The 27,914-nt window shown below is 41.2% G+C and overlaps 1 protein-coding gene across 8 annotated transcripts in view; it reads left to right on the top strand.

The window, feature by feature from the left end:
• HECW1 (HECT, C2 and WW domain containing E3 ubiquitin protein ligase 1) overlaps positions 1-27,914 on the top strand; it is a 449,170-nt gene that overhangs the window by 275,665 nt on the left and 145,591 nt on the right. For all 8 annotated transcript variants that reach the window (XM_031013201.3, XM_063708510.1, XM_063708508.1 and 5 more), the window contains 2 exons: positions 6,813-6,888; positions 17,566-17,735. In XM_031013201.3, coding sequence (XP_030869061.1) covers positions 6,813-6,888; positions 17,566-17,735 — 246 coding nt within the window. The remainder of the gene's footprint in view (positions 1-6,812; positions 6,889-17,565; positions 17,736-27,914) is intronic.

The following is a 27,914-nucleotide window of genomic DNA, read 5'->3' as shown; positions in this document are numbered from 1 at the left end:
CCTGTGTGGTCAAAAGCAATCAGAGTAAAGAAAATCATTCCTAATTAACTCATTATTTCCAATTCGCACCATGAAAGCTATAGGATAAATGCCTCATTTTTCCAACCCCTCTCTTTTTCCTCGTAGTGATTAGCGTAAGAGCCCTGAAATTGAGGACCCTGTGCCTTGTCTTCAAGGTGGTAAAGAAAGCAGGAGCTGTGCAGACTGGAAGCTGGCTTGGTGATGGTGGCATCAGAAAGCAAAGGGAGGCCACGCATGGTGGCTCATGCCTGGAATCTCAGCACATGGGAGACCAAAGCAAGAGGATCACTGGAGCCCAGAAATTCCAGACTAGCCTGGGCAACATAGTGAGACCCCGTTCCTACAAAAAAATTTTTTAAATTTGCCAGGCATGGTGGTGCACATCTGTAGTCCCAGCTACCCAGGAGTCTGAGGTGGGAGGACCACTTGAGTCTAGGAAGTCAAAGCTGCAGTGAGCTATGATGGTGCTACTGCATCCAGCCTGGGTGGCACAGCAAGCAACTCTTAAAAAAAAAAAACAAAAAAACAGCAGAGTTGTGGAGGCAGAATATGAACAAAATATGAGCAAAAGAGATGCAAGCAGCCAGGCTAGATCTGAGGAAATGGCCCCAGGAGGTTAACAGACTCTATGGAGTGGAGGTAGTGAGTTCTGAAACTCTTGTTTTAAGTCTTTCAGACCAAATATTGATTCATCTCAAGTGAATTTTGTGAAGTTGTGGCAAGCCAGGTCTCACTAACACAGGCCTCCGTTACAATTCTCCCAGCACTGACTGAGGAGCTAGGTTAAACATTAAAAGCTGATTGAGCCAGCGCCCTTATACAATGGCTGGAATGTAACAAAGAGCCCACCAAGAGTTTTGCCTAGGCTTTTCCTGGGCCTTGAAGCATGACAAGATAAGGAAGGAATTCTTAACAGGACCCTTTTAGAATTAAACAAGTTTTATTGGGGGTCTGAAAAAACTCCCCAGGCCTCCACAAACAAGTTTATTGGGGTCTAAAGGAACTCCCCAAACCTTTAGAATTTGGCAGGAGACAAGATAAGGGTAATCATCCTAGCACCTAGACCCATTTAAATTAAATAAACTTACTGAGGCTCCAGAAGAAGGTCTTCAGGACTCAGACCTTAGTTATAGATTAAAAGAAGTTAATCACTTACATCTTTAGGTGAATGCACACTTACACGTAGACATATAGCTTAGAAGGTATGTAAGTTCTGGAAAACTTTGTAATTTTGAGTTGGTCTGGTGATAATCTCTATATCTTCTCCCTGTAGCTGGTTATAGAAATAAAAACTCTCTTCCTCCCCAGTTCATCTGTATCTCATTATTGGGCCACGAGAAATAGCAGCCTGATCCTCAGTTTGGTCCGGGAACAAAGTCATTGAATTGTTCTTAGCTCAGCTTTCACATTTGTAAGCAGGAGTGGGAGTGAATGATACCTAATTCTTAAACAGTTAAAATAGTGCGTATGGAAGAACTGGCTCTGTGCCACTCACCTGTGTTGCTTTCCCCACCCCCTTTGTTGGGCCTTCTTAGTCTTTCATCTCAAGTGTCCCTGAAGTTGGGGAGATTTCCTTGGGATTCAGTTGGCTTATGTTTCTTTTGTTTAGGCCCCTAAAGTTGGCTTTGCCCTTTCAGTTTACAGGTCTTTCTGTTGGAGAACTTGAAATGTGCTGCCTCCAACAGCAAGCAGTTAGAATGACAGTCATATAATGAGGGTCTAATGAGGGAAATGCACTCAGCAGTGCTCTGTAAACGGGGTAAGGTGTGTTTACTTATCTACCATTTACTTGTTTGAACATTTCAGAGATTTGGAGGTGGAAAAGGAACTTGGGCCTTTGGTTGGTTTGCTTTTTAGTTTTTGTTTCTTGCTCTTTTAAGGTGGCTTTGAGGCCTACCTGATTATTTAATAGACTTTGTCTTGGAGGTAAAAGATACTGAACTTTAGAGGAATCCCTAGATCTCTGATGCAAAGTGGAACTCATAATTCCCTACTTTCAGCTGCCAATACACCACAGCTTACATATTATTGATAATGTAATGATATTTTCACCTCATTTTTAGGTTCCATTATTATTATGGAGCCTTATACTTTTCATTTATAGGCAAATCAAAGTTTTCTGGGCCAGATTAATAAGACTCAGTGACATAATGAATTTTAATCTCTGCCTCATTGTCAATTTAATTGTTCTATAACTAAAACAAACCTTGTCAGCATGTTTAGGGGAAATAATTCTGTAATTATTTGAGAATAATCGTGGGTATGTAAATAGAGTTATCACATCAGAATTGAGCATAATGTGGCCACACTCCTATTGGAAATGCCATATGCACTAAAGGGAACAGCTCCAGCTTTTACCCAAAGGAAGTAAACCCAGGTCTGGGCCATTCCAAGAGGCAGCTTAGAAAGTTCTTCGAAATCTCCTGCTTTACCTTCCAAATACATGCTCATTTGGCATTCAGCTTTAGGTTTCTTCATATTTGTTTTTAAAATAAAGACAATTTAACCCAAAATTTTGGGTAAAATGATGTTCCCAGGCAGGCAACCTTGCCCTTGGGCATAGCTGCTTACCTCTGGGAACAGAAGGGGCCTGTGTGAGAAGCCCTGATGTCTTGGGAGGCTGGAAGACATGGGATATAGGTCAGCACACATATATGACTGTGTGATTAGATGCTGCTGTGTATTTTTAGCAAACCGCCTCATCTTTCATGCAGTGATACTGTGCAAAGAAAGGGTAAAATTTGAATAACATACTGGAGACTAAAGGCCGAGGGAGCCCTGTCAACTGAGCTATAGTCTCTGGACTGCTGAAACAGAAGATCCCCTGCCAGGGTGAAAAGAGCTGATCTTCACACTCTTTTGCTGAATTGCAGTTTTAGGGGTGTGCAACAGTGGTGTGAATTCATGTTTACAACTTTTCAAAAGGCAATTGTAAAGAGAAAATGAGAATGAGAGTAGGAGAGAAAGACATCTGAATTAACCTCAAAGCTCTTAATTTAACTCCAAGAGCTTCTCAATACCCTGCAGAATCTTCTACACCCCACAACAGATTCAGTTTGGAATCTGTTAAACCATTTGCCAAGTATGCTCTGTTGTGGAAACATTTGGGTGCAAGACACACACAGTGAAACTGCCAGAGCTTCAACAGAGAGAGGGGGGTAACAGGACCCAGCACCAAGCAGTTAGAATGGTAGTCAGGCATCAGACAAGCCACAGAGCAAAGGGAGCTTGTCAGCCCTGAGAAGACCAGCCATGTCCCTGGCAGGCCTGCAGCCTCAGGTTGCTCCAGGGTGAAACTATTTGGGCTGAGTCTTCACATCATTTTCACAGTCAATAAACTGTAAAGAGTCTGTCTGTGAGTATAGCATATTTCTCAACGTCAAACGTGCTTCTGCAACGCATCTCAAGTGAGAAGTCAGGATGTCAAACCTTCCTAAGACTGGGCAAACATTTTTACTTCCTGGAAAATGTTTATTATGGCTACCATTCCCTCCATTTTTGTATCATCAGTGTGGTGCTTGGATGACTTTGTAAATGATGTTAGTGAAAAGCCAAGAATTTAGGTGGGATTTTTATGGAGACTTAAATGATGTGTCTCCTCACTGAGCTTAGTAGCTTTTGGAAAACATACTCTTTTTTCTTCTTCTTCTTTTTTTTTTTTTTTTTCATCTACAGACCTGTTTTTGATGCAATAAAGATGAAGAGGCTTCTTTGTAAATGCTATGAATGCCAGCAGAGGAGTATTTAAATATGAAGAACCAAAATATGTATGCTTTAAAAAGGAAGGAATAAATGTACCATCCTTTGTTATCATTGCATGTTTGAGCTCATTTCAGCTTAGCATGAAATATGCAGTTTAATCCTATACTTTTAAAAAATATACATTGGAATGCACATGCTCTAGACTTACAATTCTATAAACTATAATTATTAAAATTATAGTTTCTATTGTTCCCCCAAAGAACTTTTATTCTTAGAAAGAGACAAACTTGGGGTGGACATTTTTAAATTAGAATTAGGAGCCAGAGGCTTTAGCCATTGATTGTTAATTGTCCTGGTGGTGCAGTATAGCACTGTGAGGAGGGGTGGTCAGCAGGTGGAGGTCTCCCATGGCCATGTCCAGGCACAGGCTTGCAAGAGAAGAAAAGTCCACAACACTAAGGAATTTGGAAGCCCTGATTATGCCATGAGGACTGGCCACCTTCAGAGTTAGGAAAAGCATGGTCTAGCCTGAGGATGTGGTCTCTGAACTGATGGCTGATCTCCATTTCTTGGTGTCAGCCATTGATGGGAATAACAAACAGAAAGGAGGAGGGAGAAGGCCCTCTGATGTGAAGAAGGCTAATTGTTATCAAAATGCCAGGGATTTATTCTAGGTCCCATTGCTCCATGCATAGAAACCCAATCACTGAGACAATGAGTATTGCCAGGAAAGAAGGCTTTTTATTTGGGTGATGTTAACTGGGAGAATAAGAGTTAAGTTTCAAATCCATCTCCTTGACCAACTAAAATTGGGGTTTATATATCAGGGAAGGAATGTAAAACAGGAACAAAGGAGGAGTCTAAGGAACTAAGGAAGATGAATAAGGGGTCTGGCATCCAATGGTCTAGATCTGGGCATCTGGTGAGTTTCAGTCCCTCACCTGAGAGTCAGTTTCCTGAGGAAGGAATTCCAATGAGACTGTAACTGCCCAAAGGGTTCACCTTGCCCACTGTCTAGACAGAGCCGATTCATCAAGACAGGGGAATTGCAATAGAGAAAGAGTAATTCATGCAGAGCCGGCTGTGCTGTGCGGGAGACCAGAGTTTATTATTACTCAAATCCATCTCCCGGAGCATTCAGGGGACAGAGTTTTTAAGGATAACTTGGTGGGGCAGGGTGGAGTAGTGGGTTGGAGGGGGTGGAAGCTAGTGAGCCAGGAATGCTGATTGGTCAGAGATGAAATCATAGGGAGTCAGAGCTGTCTTCTTGCAGTGAGTCGGTTCCTGGGTGGGGGCCACAAAATCAGACTAGCCAGTTTATTGATCTTGGTGGTGCCAGCTGATCCATCAAGTGCAGGGTCTGTGAAATGTCTCAAACACTGATCTCAGGAGCAATTTACGGAGGGCCAGAATCTTGTAGCCTCCAGCTGCATGACTCCTAAACCATAATTTCTAATCTTGCAGCTAACGTTAGTCCTACAAAGACAATCTAGTCTCCAGGCAAGAAGGAGATCTGCTTTGGGAAAGGGCTTTTACTGTCTTTGTTTAAACTGTAAACTACAAACTAAGTTTCTCCTAAAGTTAGTTCAGCCTATGCCCAGGAATGAACAAGGACAGCTTGGAGGTTAGAAGCAAGATGGAGTCAGTTAAGTTAGATCCCTTTCACTGTCTCAGCCATAATTTTGCAAAGGCAGCTTTAAGACAAATGTAAGTTTCAAGTTTTCATAACACCTCAGGACCTATGAGAGTTTTGACTCACCAATCCTGGCCATGTTTTACTCTGATTCTTATCAAATGAGACTCTAAGGGACAGACATGTGTCAAAGAATTTGACAATCTCTTATCTGGCCTGGTGCCGAGCCCCATTCCATATGTCACTCCACTGGTTGGCTCCCTCTGCTGAACAGCCCAGGATCCCTGAGATGCACATCACATTTGGGCTTCAGGGCAGTCATACCAAGATTTGTCTACAAGCAGCAGCCAAGCTCACAGGCTCACCAGGGGCACCTGCTTCAGTGTGAAAAGATGAATAATAATCCCTTTGTACTCCCCTTGCCTGAAGCTGTGAGCCCTGTGATGCCCAGTCATTACTCCCAGTCTCATATCAGGCAGGTTGATGTGAATATCCAATCACAACCTATACAGCATCAAGAATACTAAGAGAAGAAAGAAAAAGACTGAACCGACACATTCTACAAATAATGAGACTCTGAACAAGAGATTATGGATATTTTCATTTTTCTCTTCCTAGTACAGATTACCTTCTAAAAAATGGACACTGTGGATTTGCTTAATACCCAGAGTTTTAAAATTATTTTCTGCAAACATACAACACATGCAAAGGTAAATAGGAAGAGTCATTCTGCCTTCAAATACTCAAAATCATTTCTGAATAAAACCTTCCTAGAGGAGAATGGAAGCAAAAACTCTAGCTATTTTGATTAACCTATTACTAAATATTGAGCAATGATGAAAAACAAAACATTTTAGCAACATTGTTTTCAAATACCTACTAGATTCTAGATAATCCATGTAACAATTGTGTTCTGAAATTTCCGTGGAAGGCAATTGATTAATTAAGAGAGACCTCAGAAGAGCTCCTTAATGCCTTGTTCAGGCTCCTCTCCAGCAGTTTCCTGGAAATCCCTAAATAATAATAATTGGAGATGCAGCAGTTCAACACTCTACTTTGCTAAATGGAAATACATTATAATTACAATAGTAAACATCTATTGACCTATCATTCTAGTGCCTTAGGCCCTGCTTTAATAAATACTTTTTGCAAATTTGAATGTGAAAAGACATTGTTTGCATAAGTAGTTACAAAAGGTCGTTTCTATTACAGTAATTGTGTTTGTTGATTTCCATTTTCCTGAAAAGTACCCATCACCCCCACTAGCAGATCCTCTACTACTGGGAAAAACATTAGGTTGCTAGAAAGTTGTTTTAATCAATAGTTGCCCAGTGAAATCACTGTCTTCGTTGCCTGTAGCTGGTAAAATCACTGTGAATAACCATGCTTGTGTTGAAGCGTGAATATCCATTTCAGTGCTTGTTTTGCTTGTCTCCCATTTTCCTTCTTTTTACAGATTTTTAAAAGCATTGGTGCTGATGAGACCGTCCAAGGACAAGGAAGTCGGAGGCTGATCAGCTTCTCTCTCTCAGGTATGTTTTGCTCACCTGAGACTTTGTGGAGAGACTAAGAATGTCAACCAAGAGTGAAGACACTCACTTCCATTTCACTCTTACCTACAAGTCAGTCAACCTCTCTGTGCCTCAATTTCTCAATCTGTAAAGCAAAAATGTTTTTTAAATCTGTTCAATTTCCCTTGACCACATAAGGATAATAGAGAGTTTAGGAAGTAATAGATGTGAAAGCATGTTGAGATGATGGAAAGGGAGGCTGCAGTTCTACCTTTCCCCCAGGTCCATGTAGCAGTAGTTGAGCGTATACAAGGGGAAGTAAGGAAAACCTGGGAAGAGAAGCAGCTATTCAACTCTTTGTCTAAACAAAACCTCACATGGGGCACAACTGGCAAAATAGATAACTGAGCCGCTCAAAAATGCTCATTCATGGAAAAAAAGTCAGTGGAATCCAATTAAGTCTGTTAACTAATAATATTTTAGTTTAATATTTAAGAGTAAGTTAACGTTTTAGTTTTCATGAATGTACCATGGTTCCATCTGTCATGCATGTCTGTGTGAAGAGAGTCCACCAACAGGCTTTGTGTGAGTAACATGGCTGTTTATTTCACCTGAGTGCAGGTGGGCTGAGTCCGAAAAGAGTCAGCAAAGGGTGGTGGGATTATCATTAGTTCTTATAGGTTTGGGATAGGAGGTGGAGTTAGGAGCAATTTTTTGTGGGCAGCGGGTGGATCTCACCAAGTACATTTCAAGGGTGGGGAGAATGTTACAAAGTACCTTCTTAAGAGTGGGGGAGTATCACAAAATACATTATTGCAAGGGTGGGGAGGGTGTATTTTCATAAGGTCAATTGATCAGTTAGAGTGGGGCAGGAACAGATCACAGTGGTGGAATGTCATCTTTTGTGGTTCTTCAGTTGCTTCAGGTCATCTGGATGTATATGTGCAGGTCACAGGGCATATGATGGCTTAGCTTGGGCTCAGATGCCGGACAACATCATATGTTAATAATGGGACAAACTGGGCAAAGGTTATGTGGGAAATCTTTGTATTATCTTTGGAACTCTTCTGTAAACCCAGAATTATATAAAAATTAAAAGTTTAGGGCTGGGCGTGGTGGCTCACACCTGTAATCCCAGCACTTTGGGAGGCCAAGGTGAGCAGATCACCTGAGGTCAGAAGTTTGAGACCAGCCTGGCCAACTTGGCAAAACCTCATCTCTGCTAAAAATACAAAAATTAGCCAGGCATGGTGGCGGGCTCCTGTAGTCCCAGCTACTTGGGAGGCTGAGGCAGGAGAATGGCTTGAACATGGGAGGTGGAGGTTGCAGTTGCAGTGAGCCGAGATTGCACCACTGTACTCCAACCTGAGCAACAGAGTGAGACTCCATCTCAAAAAAAATGAAATAAAATAAAATAAATAAAAGTTTAAAAGAAAAACTGAGCTGCTCTGGCTAACATGATATACAAAGCTCAGGGCTTCACACACTCAATCCCACCCTAAACAGTCTTTAAGGGGACACAGCGGCATAAAGCCTGAGGACTCTGTTGAGCACAGTTGGAAAACTACTACCTTAGCTTGTCAAATCAATAGATGTTGCAGGCCATGAATGCCAGAGGTCACAGGCATGAAGTACATGTGCCTCCTTGGGAGCTACACTGTTAACTGGGCTTTTCAAGTCTAAGTGAGCCCAGTAAAGCAAATATGTTTTGATCCATTGACAGTGTTAGCATGCGTATATCTAGGCTGAAGAAAAAAAAAAAGAAGAAAAAACTTGTAACCACCCGATGTGTTCACCTTGCCCACTGCCTAGACAGAGCCGATTTATCAAGAGAGGGGAATTGCAGTAGAGAAAGAGTAATTCACACAGAACTGGCTGTGCAGGAGACCAGAGTTTTAGTATCACTCAAATCAGTCTCCCCGAGAATTCGGCCATCAGAATTTTTAAGGATAGTTTGGTGAGTAGGGGCCAGTTAGTCAGGAGTGCTGATTGGTTGGGTTGAAGATGAAATCATAAGGAGTTGAAGCTGTCCTCCTATGCTGAGTCAGTTCCTGGGGCGGGGGGGGGGGGTCACAAGATCAGATGAGCCAGTTTAGCCACCTGGGTGGTGCCAGCTGATCCATCAAGTACAGCATCTGCAAAATATCTCAAGCACTAATCTTAGGTTTTACAATACTGACATTATCTCCAGGAGCAATTTGGGGGTAGTCAGAATCTTGCAGCCTCCAGCTGTATGACTCCTAAATCATAATTTATAATCTTTTGACTAATTTGTTAGTCCTACAAATGCAGTCTAGTCTCCAGGCAAGAAGGGGGTTTGTTTCAGGAAAGAGCTGCTATTGTCTTTGTTTCAAAGGTAAACCATAAACTAAGTTCCTCCCAAAGTTAGTTGCGCCTGTTCCCAGGAATGAACAAAGACAGCTCATAGGTTAGATGCAAGATGGAGTTGGTTAGGTCAGATTTCTTTCACTGTCTCAGTTATAATTTTGTAGTGGTGGTTTCAACTCGCTAATTTTGTACTTCTAAGGCAAAAGCTAGCAACTCCTATTGAAATGCTTAAGAAGTAACAATGATTAATACCAACCTTCAAAAACAGTAGAAACCAGGAATACTGCACAACTATGTGCCAGAAACCAAGAGGAATTGTCACTAACCAAAGGTCCAGTGAAGTCCAAGTCCTGAAGCCCAAGAGGAATGCCATGCATGGTGAGCAGGGCAGGACTGGGGAGGGGACAGTCTCTATTCCTTTATCTCTGCTTTGCCTCTGCCATGAAGACATGGGCTCACAGACCTACCAGAGGAGGAAGCCCCACCACCACCCCAACTTGGTTCACAAAGCTACTTTATAAAGTGATCAGGGTTGGTTCATCTCCTGCAGTCCCCAAACACATCATTTTTCTTACATTTATTCCAAGACAACCATTCCCAGCAAAGGAAAGTGACTAGGAATATAAAGTTAGTAGCTAGCGGAGCAAGCTTGGAATGGTCATGGACATATAATGCTCAGTAGTTGGCTATGTATATGTATGTTGCATTCACTATGTCTGCCTAGGACAAAAAGCAAATACTGTTGAAACTATCAAAGTAAATTCCATGCAGCCAGGCATGGTGGCTCATACCTATAATCCCAGCACTTTGGGAGGCCAAGGCAGAAGGATTGCTTGAGCCCAGGAGTTTGAGACCACCTGGGTAATATAACAAGATCCCATTGCTACAAAAAGTAAAAAAAGTTAGCCAGCCATGGTGGCATGTACCTATAGTCCCAGCTACTCAGGAAGCTGGGGCAGGAGGATCACTTGAGCCCAGGGGTTAGAGGCTACAGTGAGCTCTAACTGTGCCACTGTACTCCAGGCTGGGCAACAGAGCAAGACCCTGCTTCAAAAGACTAAAATAAAATAAAGATAAATTCCATGCCTCAAAAAAAGACAAGACAGAAAGATCAGCAAAGCCCACAAAATATCAAAAATTTGCTCCATGCTGGTCAGCTCTGAGTATAAGAGCAGAGCTAAGGATTCCAGCAACAACCAGTTGGACAACCAAACTCACTAAAGATGGACAAACGCCGGGACTACATGACATGCTCGTAGGTAAACAACAGAAATTTTGACTTGAACAATGTGTGGAGAAAATACTCTACCCTATTAAAAAGTTGAAGACTATAATACTCAAGAGAAAAAGAAACTATTCTATTGACAGATACCTACTAAAGAGAAGTAAAATATGTATCACTCATCTGCTTGTACCCTCAACAAAATAGAGGGAAGTGCAGAGCATATTAAATAAGAGATCAAAGATGAGAAAAGATGATAAGGGAGTTTTTTAAAGCTTGCAAAAATAGAAACTTAGAAAGTCAAGTGTATTTGCTTTCTCTTGCTGCTATAACAAATTGCCACCAACTTAGTGGCTTAAACAACACAAATGTACTCTTACTGTTCTCGAGGTCAGAAGTCCAGAATGAATGTTAAGGGACTAAAATCAAGCTGTCAGCCAGGCTGGTTCCTTCTGGGGGCTCTGGTGCAAATCCATCGCTTGCCACTTTCAGCTTCTAGAGGCTGCCAGCATTCTTTGGCTCATGGCTACATTGCTCCAATCTCTGCTTCTCTCATCACATTGCCTTCTCCTCACTTTGCTCTTCCTGCCTCCATCTGACAAGGACTCTGTGATTACGTTGCACTCACCTGGACAGTCCAGGATAAATCTCTCTACTGCAAGATCCTTAACTTAATCACTCTGCAGAGTCCCTTTTACCATGTAAGGTAACATATTCATAGGCTCCAAGGATTAGGATGTGAACATCTTTGTGAGGTCATTATTCTGTCTACCGCAGTCAAGAAGAGATTTAAAATAAACTCTAAAAAGTGCAATCACAGAATTAAAAGCCTTCAAAAGCAGTACAGATCACACTCACCACTACAGAAAGGGAATCAGTGATATGACAGATTGACTTGAGAGTCTCTCCCGGAAGGCATCAAAGAAGGGCAAAGCCCAAAAAGGATGAGGGAAAAAAAGATGAATGGCACATACAGAGCCAACACATAATCAGTGTTTTTGATGAAGAAATCAGAACAAACTGAACAGAAACAGTAATAGAAGAAAACTTCCTTGAGCTGAAGATAATTTTGAGTATTTAAATTAAAGAAGACCATCAGTTGCTCAGAGAAAGAAATGTGTATGAAGAGACCAACACCTAGACAAATCTCATTTAAAAAGGTTTTTTTTTCCCCCCCAAATATAGCCACAGTAGACATCTGGGGTGAAAATGCATGGTACATACAAAAGAACAATCCTCATGCTAATCTCAGACTTGTCTTCTGAGATGCCAAAATAATGAAGCAAAGCCTACCAAGTGATACGGACAGGAGACAGGGAAATACTGGGTAGAAGAGGGCAGTTACCCAGCAAAGGCCCCACCCTCAATCCTGGAAACCCATGGCCCTAAATGGAAACAGGCGTTCCTGTTTTCGCACCCAAATGTTGCATTTTGGCCCACCATGCCCCTCTATCTTGTACCCATATAAGCCCCATATCCCAGGCTCCATAAGCAGATGAGCAGAAGAGCAGAGCAACAGAAGAGTGGCACTGCAGAGGAGAGAAGAGAAGGAGCATCCGAATGTTGAGAGGAGTTCAGTTGGGGAAGGTCGAAGAGGAGATTGGCCGAGGGACAGCCAAACTCCGGGGGAAGATCATCTTCCCACTCCATCCTCTTTCCAGCTCACCACTCATCCTGCTGAGAGCTACCTCCGCCAATCACTGAAACCCCTGCATTCACCATCCTTCAGGTCGGTGTGTGATCTGATTCTTCCTGGACTCCAGACAAGGATCCAGATACCAAGAAGGCAATGAGTTGGTTAACACTTAAGCCAGCCGCAGATGGCAGAGCTAAAGGAGCACTGTAACTCACCCACTGGGGCTTCAGGAGTCACAGACACCCTCCCCTAGATGCTACCGCGGGGCCGGAGCCCAAAAGCACTCACTCCGGTTCCTGCACCTGCCCGTCTGCATGCTCCCTCTCCCATAAGGGGTTTGAGCATACGAGCCACACCCCTGTTGCATGTCCTGTGAGGGGGGTCAGGGAACTCTCCTATTTCACAAGTTCTAAGGGGAGAATTGTTTTACCCAAGATTTCCATGTCCACCAGATTTTCATTTATGTGGGAAGGCAAGAGGAACACCCTCAGGTTTATAAGGGCTCAAAGACTACCACCCTTACACCTCACTTTAAAATAATATGTAAGCATGTACTCCAGCATACAGAGATAAAATCCAAGAAAACTCAAGAACTGGGGACATTGCAATATAAAAAGACTGATTTTCTTTTTAGGGCTTAAAAGGGGAAATAAGCAGAAAGTAGATAATGGAATTGCCTTCTTAGAAAGCTCTAACAGTACAATGAACATATCAGAGCAAGATTGCTCATGCAAATGCTTTACTTGTCAAGTCTATTTATACTTCCTGTTTTTACCAATTCCTGGAGGTAATACATTTTCTAGGTAAATATTATCACTTTAATTTTCAATGAAGTGCACTTTTAGCATTCTAACTGAAAAAATCAGAAATGCAAACAAAGATTTATTTGCAAATATATTGGAGACAACTTAAACATTCAAAATTAGGGCTTGGTTAAATAAATTACCGTAGAGCCAAATTATTAAATGCTATATACTCTTAAGAATTGGGTATTCAAAATGTTGTAAAAGGCATGGGAACATCCTTATGATGTTGTTGGCGTGGGAAATAATTCTTCCTCTGGTTTTCATAAGTTCTTGGCTGAGGACCCCCTGTAACAGAAGATAGATTAACAAGAGAAAAACAAACCGAAGTTATTAACATGTATATCTCATGTATACATAGGAGATACCCAGGGAAAATGAGTAAATCTCAAAGAAGTGGCTTAGAATTTCAGCTTACATAATGTCTTCAACAAAGAACAGTACAATTTGTAGTGAAGTGACAGGGCAAAGGAAAAGGACTTTGAGTCTTCAGGGGCAGCAAGTTCTGGGAAGGCTATGGTATGGTAGATAGATGCTGTTTAGTACAGTTTATTATGCAGATTCGTCTGGTGCTGTCTCCTGGTTGGTACTGGTCTGAAGTCATCTCTGGTGATCAACCTTTGATCCCCCTGGTAGAGAGCGGAAGAGGGACACCTTTGTAAATTTATGCCCTGCTTTTGGGAAAATAGCAAGAGGGCAAAGAGCTTTTCTTTTATCTACTTCTTCTCAGTTGTCTTCAGCTCAAAATAATCCTTATGCCAAAGTCACAGATTTTGGGATGTTGTTTCCCAGGCTCTCACATATAATGGGGTGATATATTCTTGTCTCTTACACATATGATGCAAGTCAAAAGAAAAATCTTGGATGCAGTAATCAATATGCAGTATGTTCTCAACTACGCAAAGAAAAATACTAGGAGGCAATAAGGTTTGGCAAAGGTTGCTACTGGTGGGGAGGGGGTACTTAACTTGAAATAAATAATTATTTCAATTAGTTATTTGAAATAACTTTAAAATTCTATTTTTTCATTCTATATTTTTAAGTATTATAATAAATGTACATATGTCTATCACCAGAACCAAAAAATACAGGCAAAAATGAGAAGAAATTAACTATTCTCCTTTAACGTAGCATTTACTTTTGGAAAATTCTAGAACTCTATGTGCTCTTATGGACATTTCTCCCAACAGTCTCATAGGGGAAAACATTAAGACCTGAAAGAGTTAAATTGGTTTACTCAAAGTTACAAATTTCAACAATGAGTGTTCTCAAATGACTACCAGTCCAGTGCCTTTTAAATTATACCTCTTATTGCAACAGTTTTCAAGTACTTTTATTCCATGAAACGTATATCTCAGTGAGTATTTAGACTGAAATTAAATATGTAAGTCTTTATAAAGAAAAGTGTAAACATTTGCTGAAGGACAGGAAAGAAGACCTGTACAAATGAAGAAACATGTGCTCTTGAGTGGAAGTCTCCGTTTTCTAAAGCTACTAATTCTCCCAAAGCTAAGGTATAAATTCAATGCAGTTCTAATCAAAATCCAAGTGTTTTGAAAGGAGTTGTTAAAATTTAATAAGGCTCATCTGGAACAATAAATGGCTGAGTGATAAAGAAAGGTGTTATCTTTTTAAAAAAATAAGAACAATAAGAGTGACTTAATTTAGCAGCTATCAAACATTTGATGAAGACATGTTGGTGCAGATATGGACAAGTTGTTTGATAGAACAGAACAAAGTGTATCGAAAAAGACTCATTTATATTTGAGAATTTAACCTATGCCAAAGTTGACATTTTTATAAAAAGACAATATAACAGATTGGTTAAAAGCACAGACTTTGGGCCGGGCACAGTGGCTCACACCTGTAATCCCAGCACTTTGGGAGGCCGAGGTAGATCACCCTACGTCAAGAGTTTAAGACCAGCTGGCCAACCTAATGAAACCCTATCCCTACTAAAAATACAAAAAATTAGCCAGGGGTGGTGGTGAGTACCTGTAATCCCAGCTACTCGGTAGGTTGAGGCAGGAGAATTGCTTGAACCCGGGAGGCGGAGGTTGCAGTGAGCCAAGATTACACCATTGCACTCCAGCCTGGGCAACAAGAGTGAAACTCCATGTCAAAAAAATCAAACAAAAAAACAAAAGCACAGACTTTGAAATCAAAGAGGCGGGTTCAAATCTCATCTCTGATGTCAACCAGCCCTGACAATCTGTAAGCCTTCATTTTCTCTTTCTTGTATTAAGGATATAATCTCTACCTTGTGGAGTTTGTTTTCAGGATTAAATCAGAAAATGTATTTTAAGTGCTTAGAATGGTTCCCAGAATTTAGTAGATAACAAATAAATAGTAGGTGGTGGTGGAGGCAATGGTAGTCACTATTTTATGATGAATGTTATATGTATATATATGTCTTTCACACTCTAATAAGTCAGGGTCTCCAAGATCACCCCTAGGTTCAACAATTTGCTAGGAGGACTCACAAGACTCAGCATCTAGTTATACTTGTGGTATGACTTATTACAGTTAAAGGACACTTAGCAAAATTAGCTAAGGGAAAAGGTGCTTAGGGCAAAGTCTGGAGGAAGCCAGGAGCAAGCTTCCAATGGGCCTCTCCCGGTGGAGTTACACAGACATGCTTCATTCCCCCAGCGTGAACTGTGACAGCACGTGGAAATGCTGTCTACCGGGGAAGCTTCTTAGAGACTTGAGACTGGGTGTCTACTAGATGGCTGGTTGGGGGACAGTGGGGGTGGTGCTGGTCATGTGTGCATCTTCTGCTTAGCCCACATCAAACTTCCGGCCTCCCAGAAGGAAAGCAGTGTTCACCATAAGCCACATCATTTACACAAACACTTTAGGCACAGTGAGCCACTCGTACCCGTTCTGGGAAGGTAGGAGCCCTCCTGAAATCCAGGTTTCTAGACATTAGCCAAGAGCCAACCTTATAAGCAGTTGAGTAGTCTCAGGCTGCTATGTTAACTTCTGTCTACACACATTCCTGCAGATGTGGCCTGGGTTTTGCAAATTTCTGTGATGCTTGTACTTCCTGCCTTTTTTCTTTCATTGGCAATTGTGGGGGCAAAAGTGACTCCATTGTGGATGTGAATCTGCTGTGTTGACTTCTGATCACCCCCCAGTCTTGCGCATGCCTCCTCTTCCTACTTTATCCACTGTCTCTAGTGTAAGAACATGTCAACCTTGATGTTATGGCAGAAACAATAGGCTGTGATGCATGCAGCATTCCTGCCTGTTCTGGAGGGCTGCCTTTCATTGTCTTGCACAGAGCAAGGGCTTATATACCCCTTCCCTATGGTACATAAGCCCTGGGTCTAGGGAGTAACAGTGCAGAGATCTACCAGTCTCCTACAGCCCAAGACCATGCTTATCTGTGAGTTCCCTAATAAAACTCCTTTTACCGACAAACTGGATTTGTCTGCCTCCTTCTTTGGTTTCTCTACTCCTTTGGCATTTGGCAGCCATTTTGAATATACAGCCGTTTCACAGAGCAGTAATACATTATCATGCCAGAGAGTAGGAATAATTTTATTAAGGGGATAACCTTGGATCAACTCAAAATAACTTTTAAATAAGTGCATATGAAAACAACTGTGCTTTTTCGTCAGTAACAAATTATTGAAACCCCTCACAACTTAAACCATGACTGGGAATCCCTGATCCTGTGTATCTTTACCTCCATTTGTTTCACTTGTGTATAAATGTAAATAATTTTGTTTGAAAAATACTTCAATAATAGAAAAGCTTTAAAAATAATATTCCTTGGCTGGGCACAGTGGCTCACACCTGTAATCCCAACACTTTGGGAGGCCGAGGCGGGCGGATCACCTGAGGTCAGGCGTTCAAAACCAGCCCGGCCAACACGGCGAAAATCTGCCTCTACTAAAAATACAAAAATTCTCCAGGCATGGTGATAGGCACTTGTAATCCCAGCTACTCGAGAGGCTGAGGCAGGAAGAAATGCTTGAACCCAGGAGGCAGAGTTTGCAGTGAGCCAAGATCCCACCACTGCACTTCAGCCTGGGTGACTCCATCTCAAAAAAAAATTATATTCCTTGACATCATCAATATATTTCTAATAAATATAATGTGATTTCACATTATCCAACTATAAACTGTTGCCTTAAATGACCTTGTGCACACACACTCTTTCTGTCTCTCTCTCCTTGTGCAGCATGAAATTGTACATGGTCAGATATCTTCAATTAAACAGAACAGCTCGGTTTTCTAAGCCCTGCCCTCCCTGGCAGCAGGGTTTCTCAGAACTCTCCTCATTGACTGCACTCAGCCCCATGGAGGCCAGGTCTTGTTTGTTCTTTCCTCCATTGTCCACGCTCTGTGCTCTTTTAATCCTCTCCTCTCTCTTTATTTCTGCCAATTCTCTCACCTTACTCAGTGAGGCCCACATATATCGTGAGACTACAACCCCTATTTTTTTAATGTCTCCACCTTGCGGAGGAATTTTACACCCGGACCCATCAAATTTCCAAAGTTGGACTTTCTCTCCCTGTGCTACCCACGTTTCCTGGGGTGACCCTCACTCCTTCACCCCAGCCTGTTTACCTGCCTGAGTAACACTAGAGATCTAGTTCATAAGGGCCAATGGCCCTCTCATGAAAGGTGTAGTTACCAAATGCCAGTCGTTAACCTCCCTAAAACATATTTAAATTAAAGTATCCTTTATTTTATAGATTTCCAAGCCATGGGGTTGAAGAAAGGGATGTTTTTCAACCCAGACCCTTATCTGAAGATTTCCATTCAGCCTGGGAAACACAGCATCTTCCCCGCCCTCCCTCACCATGGGCAGGAGAGGAGATCCAAGATCATAGGCAACACCGTGAACCCCATCTGGCAGGCCGAGGTGAGTGCTGTGGGCCCTGAAAAAAAGCCCAAGTAAAAGTGAAAGGGCTGACTGTGAACCAGCCCTCCTCCTTCCCTCCATTCATGGAGCCCTGGACTCTGCTGCTCAATCTATGGCTGTCATGGTCTTAGAAGGGAGCCATGTTCTCCAGGGGTTGCAACTCAGGGATCTTGATCAAGTCCATCCAGACAGTACTAACAAACTTTTCATTGCACTGCATGCAGTAGCCTCTTCTGATTCAGAACCCATGCCGCGAGCAGGACGGCCTTTCCCTCTGCCCTTCATGTGGGAGAAGGAAGACAAGAGTTGTGATCAGAGCCTTCCAGTTTCTCCACAGCTCTTCCCATGCATGTGATCCTTGAGCAAGGGTGTCAAATCTTAAATGCAGCCTTCTAGACCAGTTTCAGAGATTCTAAAACTGGGAGGTTCCTGGGATAGGTGAATCAGTAAGCCCTAAAATATCCCTGGTTGGGTTAAATATTGTTTGATTTAAATAGATAATGAAGCCTAATGGTTTATCCTATCTTCATGATTTGCAAGGGGCTGGGCAGCTTGCTACAGTATTGAATAGTCTATGTTGTCTACAAAGGCCCTTCTCCACTCCTAAAAGTGTCGCCTTTGCCAGGGGTTAGGAGGGTCCTCAAAGTTCTCTCCTAAAGGACATGTAGAAAGTCAGCACCACTTATTTGGCCAGGCAAGGTAGCTCACACCTATAATACCAGCACTTAGGGAGGTTAGGGCAGGTGAATCGCTTGACTCCAGAAGTTCAAGACCAGCCTGGGCAATATGGCAAAACCCCATCTCTACCAAAAAAAAAAAAAAAAAATAGCTGAGCCTGGCGGTGTGTGCCTGTGGTCCCAGCTACTGGAGAGGCTGATGTGGGAGGACTTCTTGAGCCTGACAGGCAGAGGTTGTAGTGAGCTGGGATCATGCCACTGCACTCCAACCTGGGTGACAGAGCGAGACCCTGTCTCTAAAAAAGAAAGAAAAAAGAAAGTCATCACCACCCATTTGGCTGCCTCCCTGCCAGACCTGAGCTTGAAGCTATAACCTCCAAACCATGTGACTGAGGGGAGGGGAGGCCTAGGTTATGAGAGTGGATGGGGTATAATGTAGGTTAAAAGTACAATTTTACAGTCATAGAAACCTGGATTCTAATCCCAGCGTGGCCAGTTAATAGTTTATAAATTTGAGAGATCAGTTATCCTCCACCTGAGCCTTAGATTACCCTCATCAGCCTATTATTGATGGAAACGTGCTCCCACCAAAGGAACTTGCTTTGGAGAGGATTTCTTCCTTTATTTTTCAGAGTAGATCATCTCTGATTTAGAGCTTTCAAGCATCCTTGACAAGAAAACATAATTAGACATATGAGAGCAAAGATTTTTTATTATCTATTAAATCATACCACCCCCTTCCTGGGCTTAATTAACGCTCTCCCAGGCTTCCCAGAAGAGCTTCGTTAGAGCTTTGAAGTGGACGTGAGGGAAATAGACTTGTACTTAAACTTCCTCCTAGCGTTGGTTATCAACAGATTCTAAAACACTGATAGCACCGCTAGAATGGAATAATGAATCTTAATTTGTTTCTTCAGTCCTGCCTGTGTTCATCAATTATTTCTGAACTCTTCCCTGCATTCATAGAGATAATAAAAGATGTCACAAGAATTTATTTTGTATGGGGGGAAAGGCTTCTCTCTTCTGAAGGACTTTAGAGGAACCTGTTCTAAGACATTTAGTCATAAAGGTGTTTTAAGTGTCAGGGAATGTTTGGAAAATCCAACACTATCAGAATGTTTTTTGGCTAAAAACGTCAACTAGAATCCACTTTAAGTTCTGAAATGATTTCTGAAGCTTTGGTTAAGACTGATTTTGTTCTGGCAGAACACTGGCAAACTCTCCCCAGCCCTCTGCTCTGGGCCACCTCCCTTCCATCCCACGTGCTGCAGTTGGAGTTATTGATCTAAAATATGCCTCATCTCATGTCCCCCTGATAAGGCTCAGGTTGAGGATAACTGATGTCTCAAGTTAAACAGTGTGTAACTGGCTGAAGGAGATTTGAACCAAGGTTTGTGTTGCTGCAAAACTGTCCATTCAACCCCTAAATTGTACTACGGTTCCCAGGGTCCAAGTGTCAATGTCATAGCTCCTCTGCAGAGCGTTCAAGGCCCTCTTTGATCAGGCATTGCTTACCATTATGTCAGTTAAGGATGTATTTGGCTCCATGCAAGGGGAAGTCTGGCTGTCTCTGATATTTCTCACAAACAAGACGTCCAGAGGGAGGTGATCCAGGCAGTGCCGCTGCTGAGTGAGCCCCCAGGGCTCCCACCTCTCCGGGCCTGCCACTGCACCATCCTTAGCAGATGGCCTCATCCTCCTCTGTTAAAGCCTCAAGTCCAAATTCCAGGCAGGAAGAAAGCAACAGGCCAAAAAAGCCTTCTCCTTGCAGGACTTTGCATTTTCTTCCTGGGAGAAAACTCCCAGAAAAGCCAGACTTCACCTATATCTATATATAGATATAGATATATATTTTTTTAAGCAGAGTCTTACTCTGTCACCCAGGCTGGAGTGCATTGGTGTGATCTTGGCTTACTGCAACCTCCCCCTCCTGGGTTCAAGTGATTCTCCTGCCTCAGCCTCCCGAGTAGCTGGGATTACAGACATGCCCCACCACACCCAGCTAATTTTGTATTTTTAGTAGAGATGGGGTTTCTCCATGTTGGTCAGGCTGGTCTTGAACTCCCAACCTCAGGTGATCCGCCCACCTCGACCTCCCAAAGCGCTGGGATTACAGGTGTGAGCCACTGCCACCAGCCTGTCTTTCATATATTTTGTCTTTACTTATATTTGTCTAAAATGCACATCCCCACCTAATCCACCCAGCAATTACCACTCATCCATCAAATCTCAGCTAAACTACCACTTCCCATATGGGGTGCTCCTGGACTCCCCCACCCCAGGCCTTAAGAACAAAGCACTTCCTTGTACAGACTCTACCATGGTGTTGCCAGGTTCCTTTTATTTCCACCTCTGTCTTTCCCACAAGACGTTGAAGAAAAGGAAATCACATCCAATTCATCTAGGTATTTCCAGTTCCTGGAACCTACTAATAGTAGGTTATGGGGTTTATAAAGGGCCTATTATGCCAAGCAGTGTTCTAAAGATTTTACGTAATCAATTCACTTAATCCTCACAACACCCCTATGAGGTACACACTATTATAATCTTTGTTTAAAGGGGAAGAAACTAAGGCACAGAGAAGTTACGTAAATTTCCCATGGCCACACAGCTGGTAAATGGCAAAACTAGTATTTGAACCAGGTAGTCTGCCTCTAGAGCCTGATACTGAACAGTTTTATTCTTAGGCAGTTGTGAGTAAATTCTAGAAGAGTATCAACAATTTATACCAGATATTCAAACTGATCATAACCTCTCCCTTTCATTTAAGAAATGTCTATTAAATGTCTACTCTGTAGTAAAAATAGAAGTCACTGAAAGGACACATAGCTGATTGACAGATAAGACCTCTCAGATGGCCGGGCGCGGTAGCTCACACCTGTAATCCCAGCACTTTGGGAGGCTGAGGCAGGTGGATCACCTGAGCTCAGGAGTTCTAGACCAGCCTGGCCAACATGGTGAAACCCCATCTCTACTAAAAATACAAACTAACCAGGCATGGTGGCAGTCGCCTGTAATCCCAGCTACTCAGGGGGCCGAGGCAGGTGAGTCGCTTGAACCCGGGAGGCGGAGGTTGCAGTGAGCCGAGATCACACCATCGCACTCCAGCCTGGGGAACAAGAGCGAGACTTCATCTCAAAAAAAAAAAAAAAAAAAAAAAAAAAAAACAACAAAAAAAAAAAACAAAGAACTCTCAGATTAGTGGAAGGAAACAATATAACACAATAAATGTTCTAATCAAAGTGTGAACAAAACACTACAGAATACAAAGAAAAGAGCACTGTGGCCTGAGAGAAGACTTCACAGGGGATGTGCTGCTGGACTTGGTCTTTACAGGGGACAAAATGCATTTCAGGGTGGAAGGGTCCTTCCAGGCAGAAGTAACAGCATGTGCAAAGGTACCAAGGCATCCCACAGACACTTAGCATACTGTTTGGAAATATGTGGTTAGAGCTTGTGGTGTGCATGGACAAGTGATGGCAACTGGGCTGGGCTTATTCTAGTCACTCTCATTTAGCATGGTTCCCTTATTCCTTGCAAATAAAAGCTAATGTTGGCTTTGGGGTCCCATATTGCACATTGGTGAGTGAAATGATGATACCCTGTTCCTACAAGATTCATGCAAGTCTTCACATTTCTATGCAAGAGGGTAAGAACCAAACTGCCCTGCTTTCTGTGTTTACTGACTAATATATAAAGGACATTCAGCGAGAAATCATTGAAGTTGCCCTGGCACTTAAGTGCAAGAATATCCTTTAATATGTAGTATAAATGCTACATTTATTTCTGTGGTTAATGTTGCATTGAAGTCTTATGCGATTCTTTTCAAATTTATGTAAATTCAAACTTGAAACATTTTTTTGCTATTTAAGACATGTTAGTCACAGCTACCTTGGAGGCTGAGGTGGGAGGATTGCTTAAGGCCAGGAGTTTGAGGCCAGCCTGAGCAACATAGTGAAATTCTGGCTCAAAAAAAAAAAAAAGACCAAAAAGTTAAACCTTAGAAAAATTAAAGTTTCTATTAAGATAAGGAGGGAAAAATTAAGAGAAATAAATACATATGAAATGCAATGAAAGTGACTATAAATAAACAAGAGAGTTCCTTGTTGATTGATAAATCTCCTTCTCTTTATTATGACTGTAACTAGAAACTCTTTGTACCCAGGGAACACTCTGCTTGATTTTCAAGTTCATTTTCTTTTCTGGATGGATACAATGAACACTTTTAAGATGATAGTTACACAGAGAAGTTAAACAGCAGCAACTGGAGTCTTGGGTGCTCATGTAGAGAGTATATTTAGACATCTGAATGAAACAAAGAACTCCTAAAAGCAGATTCTCAGCAATATCGAGTGGATGGAGCAAATACTAAACTCCAGCCTAGAGCCATGGTGTTTGTTAGCCTCCAACGCCTTCTCTCTGCCTTTGCCTTCCAAAGCTGGGCAGATTAATCCCTATGCATGCACTGTCAGCCAGCTGCATCAATCTGATCACAAGATTAGAAGATTAGACAGAGAAGGCCTAGCGTTTGCTCATGGAGCTTATATTCCAATGTGAGAAGACAAAACAAAACACACAAATAAGTTAACAATATAATTTAGGTAGGCAGTAAGTAGTGTGAAGGAAATCTCACAAAGCTACAGGGTATGCATGACTAAGGGGCTCCTTTAGTTAGCAGTGGCCCACGGAGGCCTTTCTGAGTCACTGTCACATGACCTGAGAAGCCAGACATGCAAGAACCTGGTTAGATCCATGTTCCAGACAGAGGATGCAACTAGTGTGAGGGCCCCAGTGTAACCAGCATGGCAGGGAGGTCATTGTGGCTGGAGTACAGTGAGAGTGTGAGGGGTGGGGCATAAAAGGAAGCTGGAGAGAGGCAGGGCCAGCGCCTTGTAAGCCACGGAGGAGAGTTGGGATATTACTCTAAGAGTGATAAGAAGCCATTGGAGTGTTTTTAATAGGGAAGCATCATGGTCTGATTAAAATTTTATGAAAACCTCCCTACTGCCATGCGTGGGATAGATATAAAGAATCAGGAATAGAAGCCATTGATTTCCTACTTGGTCAAGATGTATCATTCTTTTCATACATTGTTGGATTTGGTTTACTAATATTTTGCCAAGGATTTTTGCATGCACGTTCATGAAGAATATTGGTATTCAGTTTTCCTGTATTAGTCTGGTCTTGATATCGGTGGTATTGGTATTGGTTTTGGTGTCAGCTGGCCTTTAAAATAATTTGGGAAATGTCTTTTTCAACCTGAGCTGCTATAACAAAAACACCATAGACTGGGTGGCTGAAACAACAGATATGTATTTCTCACAGTTCCGAAGCTGGGAAGTCCGAGCCCAGGATGCTGGCATGGTTGGGTTCTGGTGAGGGCCTCTTTGGGGATGCAGATGGCTGCCTTCTTGCTCCATCCACACGTTAGAAAGAGAGAAAAGGAAAGAGAGCACACTCTTATAAGGGCACTAATCCCATCGTGAGGACCCTATCCTCATAACTCATCTAAACATAATGACCTCCAAAGGCCCCACCTCTTAATACCATCACTTTGGGTGTTAGAGTTTCACATATGAACTTGGGGGTTGGTGGTGGAAGGAGACAAACACACACACACATTCAGTCCATAACAGGTTTCAGTCCACAACAGGAAGTTTTCTTCCTCATATTTTCTGGAAATGTCTGTGTATAATTATTATTTCTTCCTTAAATGTTTGATATAATTTACCAGTGAAAACATCTTAGGCTGGAGTTTCTCTGTGAGAAGACTTTAAATTATGAATTTAGTCTTTTAAATAAAAAGAGTCATTTAGATTACCTATTTCTTCTAAGAGAAAGCATTTGTCTTTCAAGAAATATTGCCATCTTTTTGTGTTGTTTCGTATAAAGTTGTTCAAAGTATTGTTTTATTGTCTTTTAATGTTTGTAGGCTTATTAAGGACAATACCTCTTTCATTTATATATTGGTGAATTGCTTTTTTTCTCTTTGTTTGTTAACCAATCTAAATATGGGTTTATTAAATTTGTTTATTTTGTGAAAGAACTAGCTCTTGACATCAGTTTAACTGTTTTCTATTTATTTTTATATATGCCCTTATTTTCATTTATTTATCTCCTTTATTGCCTTCTAATTTTTTTTTTTTTTTAGCTCCTTAGGGTAAAAGTCTAGGTCTTGCTTTTAGACTTACATTTATTCTCTAATACAATTATTTAAGCAATAAGTTTTCTTCTAATCTCTGTTTTAACTGCATTTTATAAATTTGTATATAATTTATACTTTTATTATCATTCCGTCAAAAATATTTCTTCATATTCCTTCTTTGACCCATGGATTATTTTGAAATAAGTTGTTTAATTTCCAAACCTGGGGATTTTCCTAAATATCTTCTTGTTACTGACTTTTAATTTTATTTTATTGTGGTTAGAGAACATACTCTATATGATTGCAATCTATTTAAATTTATCAAGCCATGTTTTACAGTCCAGCATATGATGCATTTTGGTAGGCTTACCATATCAACTTGAAAAGAATGTATATTCTCCTACTGTGGCATATCAAGTCCTATAAATATCAGTTGAGTCAAGGTGGTTGACTGAGTTGTAGAGATTCTCTGTGTCTTTATTGCTTTCTGTGTCTAGCTGTTCTATCAGTTGCCACAAGAAGCGTGTTTAAATCCTTTACTATGTTCATGGAATTGTCTGTTTCTCTAATTCTGTCAACTTTTGTTTCATGTATTTTGAAGCTCTGGTATTAGGTACTTGCATAGTTATGTCTATGTATCATGTTTATAATTATAAAATATTTTTCTTTATTTTTGGTAGTTCTCCTTGTCTTGAAGGCTGTTTTATCACACTAATATAGCTACTCCAGCCTCCCTTATGTTTAGTGTTTGTTCCATTTACTTTCAAAATGTTTGTGTTTTTACTTATAAAGTGTATTGCCTATGGACAGCATATTCTTGGGACTTAATTTCATTTGTTACAATAATCTCTGCCTTTTAATAGGAATGAATGGCCCATTACCATTTAACATATTTACTCATGTAATTGTATTTAGGCCTACTATTTTATTATTTGTTTTCTGTTTGTCCTCTGGATTGTTTTCTTATTTCCCCTTCTTGACTTGTTTTTGGATTATTTGAATATATTTTAGAATTTCATTTCAATTTATCTACTGAATTTTTAGGTACACAGCTTTGCGTTACTTGCTTTGTAGTTGCTTTAGGGACCATAAAATATCTTCCTATATTTTCATGATCTACATTGAGTTAATTTTGTACCACTTTACATAAAATGCAGTAACTCTTCAACAATATTACCTGCATTTATCCACACTCGTGATCTTTCTTGTTATAGTTATTATATATATCACATTGTATATACATTATAAACCCTACATGACCATGTTAAAAATTTTTGCTTTAAGTGGATGTGTATTTTAAAGAAACTAGGAAAAAAATATAGTCCTTAATGCCTCTCCATACATTTCGTATTTCTAATGCTTTTCATTTATTTCTTTCATTCATTTATTTATTTATTTATTTATTTATTTATTTATTTATTTATTTTTTGAGACGGAGTTTCACTCTCGTCGCCCAGGCTAGAGTGCAATGGCGCAATCTTGGCTCACTGCAACCTCCACCTCCTGGGTTCAAGTGATTATCCTGCCTCAGCCTCCCGAGTAGCTGGGATTACAGGCACCCACCACCACACCCAGCTAATTTTTGTATTTTTAGTAGAGATGGGGTTTCACCATGTTGGCCAGGCTTGTCTCAAACTCCTGACCTCAGGTGATCCACCCGCCTCGATTTCCCAAAGTGCTGAGATTACAGGCATGAGCCACTGCACCTGGCCTCTTCATTTATTTCTGAAGACCTGGGTTTTCCTCTGATATCATTTCCCTTCATCATGAGCTCCTTCCCCTGGCCTTTCTAGAGTGGGCCTGGTGAGTCTAATCCTCTTATTGTTTATTTGAATGTCTTTATTTAATGTCCTGCAGATATTTTCTCTGCGGATATTTTCACTGGATATAGAATTCTGGGTTAACTGGTATGTTTCCCCTCAGCACTTGAAAAAATATGGTTCCGCCCAGTGAGGTGGCACACACCTACAATCCCAGCTACTCAGGAGGCTGCGGTGGGAGTATCACTTGAGCCCAGAGTTCAAGGCCAGCCAGGGCAACATAGCAAGACCCCATCTCAAAAAAAAGGTTTAAAATGCAGTTCCACTGTGTTATGGTCTCCATAGTTTCCAATAATAAATCTATAATAATTTAAATCATTGTTGCTTTCCTATCTGTCAGGTGTCAGTTTTCTCTGGCAGATTCAGGGTTTTCTCTTTGTCTTTGGTTTTCAAGTTGGATTTCGGCATTCCCAGGCATGGTTTTTGTATTAGTTTCCTAGAGCTGTCATAACAAAGTCCCACAAATTGAGTGGCTTAAAACTACAAAAATATATTGTTTCATAGTTCTGGTGGCCAGAAGTCCAAAATGAAGGTGTGGGCAGAGTCGTTTCCTTCTGAAGGCTCTAAAGCTGTTCCATGCGTCTCTCCTAGCTCCAGCGATGTAGGCAATTCTTGGCATTCTTGGCTTGCAGACTCCATCTCTGCCTCCATCTTCACGTGGTGTTCTCCCTGTGTGTCTCTGTGTCCAAATTTTCTTCTTCTTAGAGGGACATCAGTCATACGGGATTAGGGCCCACCCCAATGGCTTCATCTTAACTTGATTACATCTGTAAAGACCCTATTTCCAAATAAGTTTGCATTCAAAAGCACCAGGGTCTTAGACTTCAGCGTACCTGTTGAGGGACACAATTCAACTCATAACAGTTTTCCTCTAATTTAATCTATTGTTGGTTCACTGAACTTCTTGAAGCTATAAGTTTGTTTTCACCAAATCAAGGAAGTTTGGCCATTATTTATGTTTTTCAAATATTCTTCTGTTTAATTCTCTCCCCTTTTTCTTGAGCTCCAAATGATCCATATGCTAGATCTTCAGAGTCCCACAGGTCCCTGAGGCTGTTTTCTCTCTCCTTGTAATTGGATGATTTCTATTGATCTATCTTCAATTTTACTGTATGTTTTCTCTATAAACTCCATTCTACTATTGCTTCTATGCAATGAATATTTTCAGATATCAGAATTTTTTATTTTAAGATTGCCATTTGGTTTTTTTTAATGTGCTTTATTTTGCTGATGATATTTCTTACCTATATTCATCATAAGTTAATATTTTCCTTTACCACACTGGATATAGTTATAATAGCTGCTTTAAAGTATTTTCCTGATAATTTCAACATCTGGGGAATATTGAAAATGGGTCATGTTTTGTGTTTTTTTATAAATTAAGTCATTCTGGATGATGTCTTGAGCATTGTTAATGTTATACTGAAGAGACTCTGGATTTTGCTTCAGGGGGTATTGATGTTTTTGTTACAGCAGGCAATTGATTTGGCGCAGCTCCTACTGTCATCCATATGGTGGGAGGCACCTCAGATCTCAG

The sequence above is a fragment of the Gorilla gorilla genome, chromosome 6 (assembly GCF_029281585.2).
Source record: "Gorilla gorilla gorilla isolate KB3781 chromosome 6, NHGRI_mGorGor1-v2.1_pri, whole genome shotgun sequence".
NCBI classification, from domain to species: Eukaryota; Metazoa; Chordata; class Mammalia; order Primates; family Hominidae; genus Gorilla; species Gorilla gorilla.
This window is presented reverse-complemented; position numbering and strand designations above follow the sequence as displayed.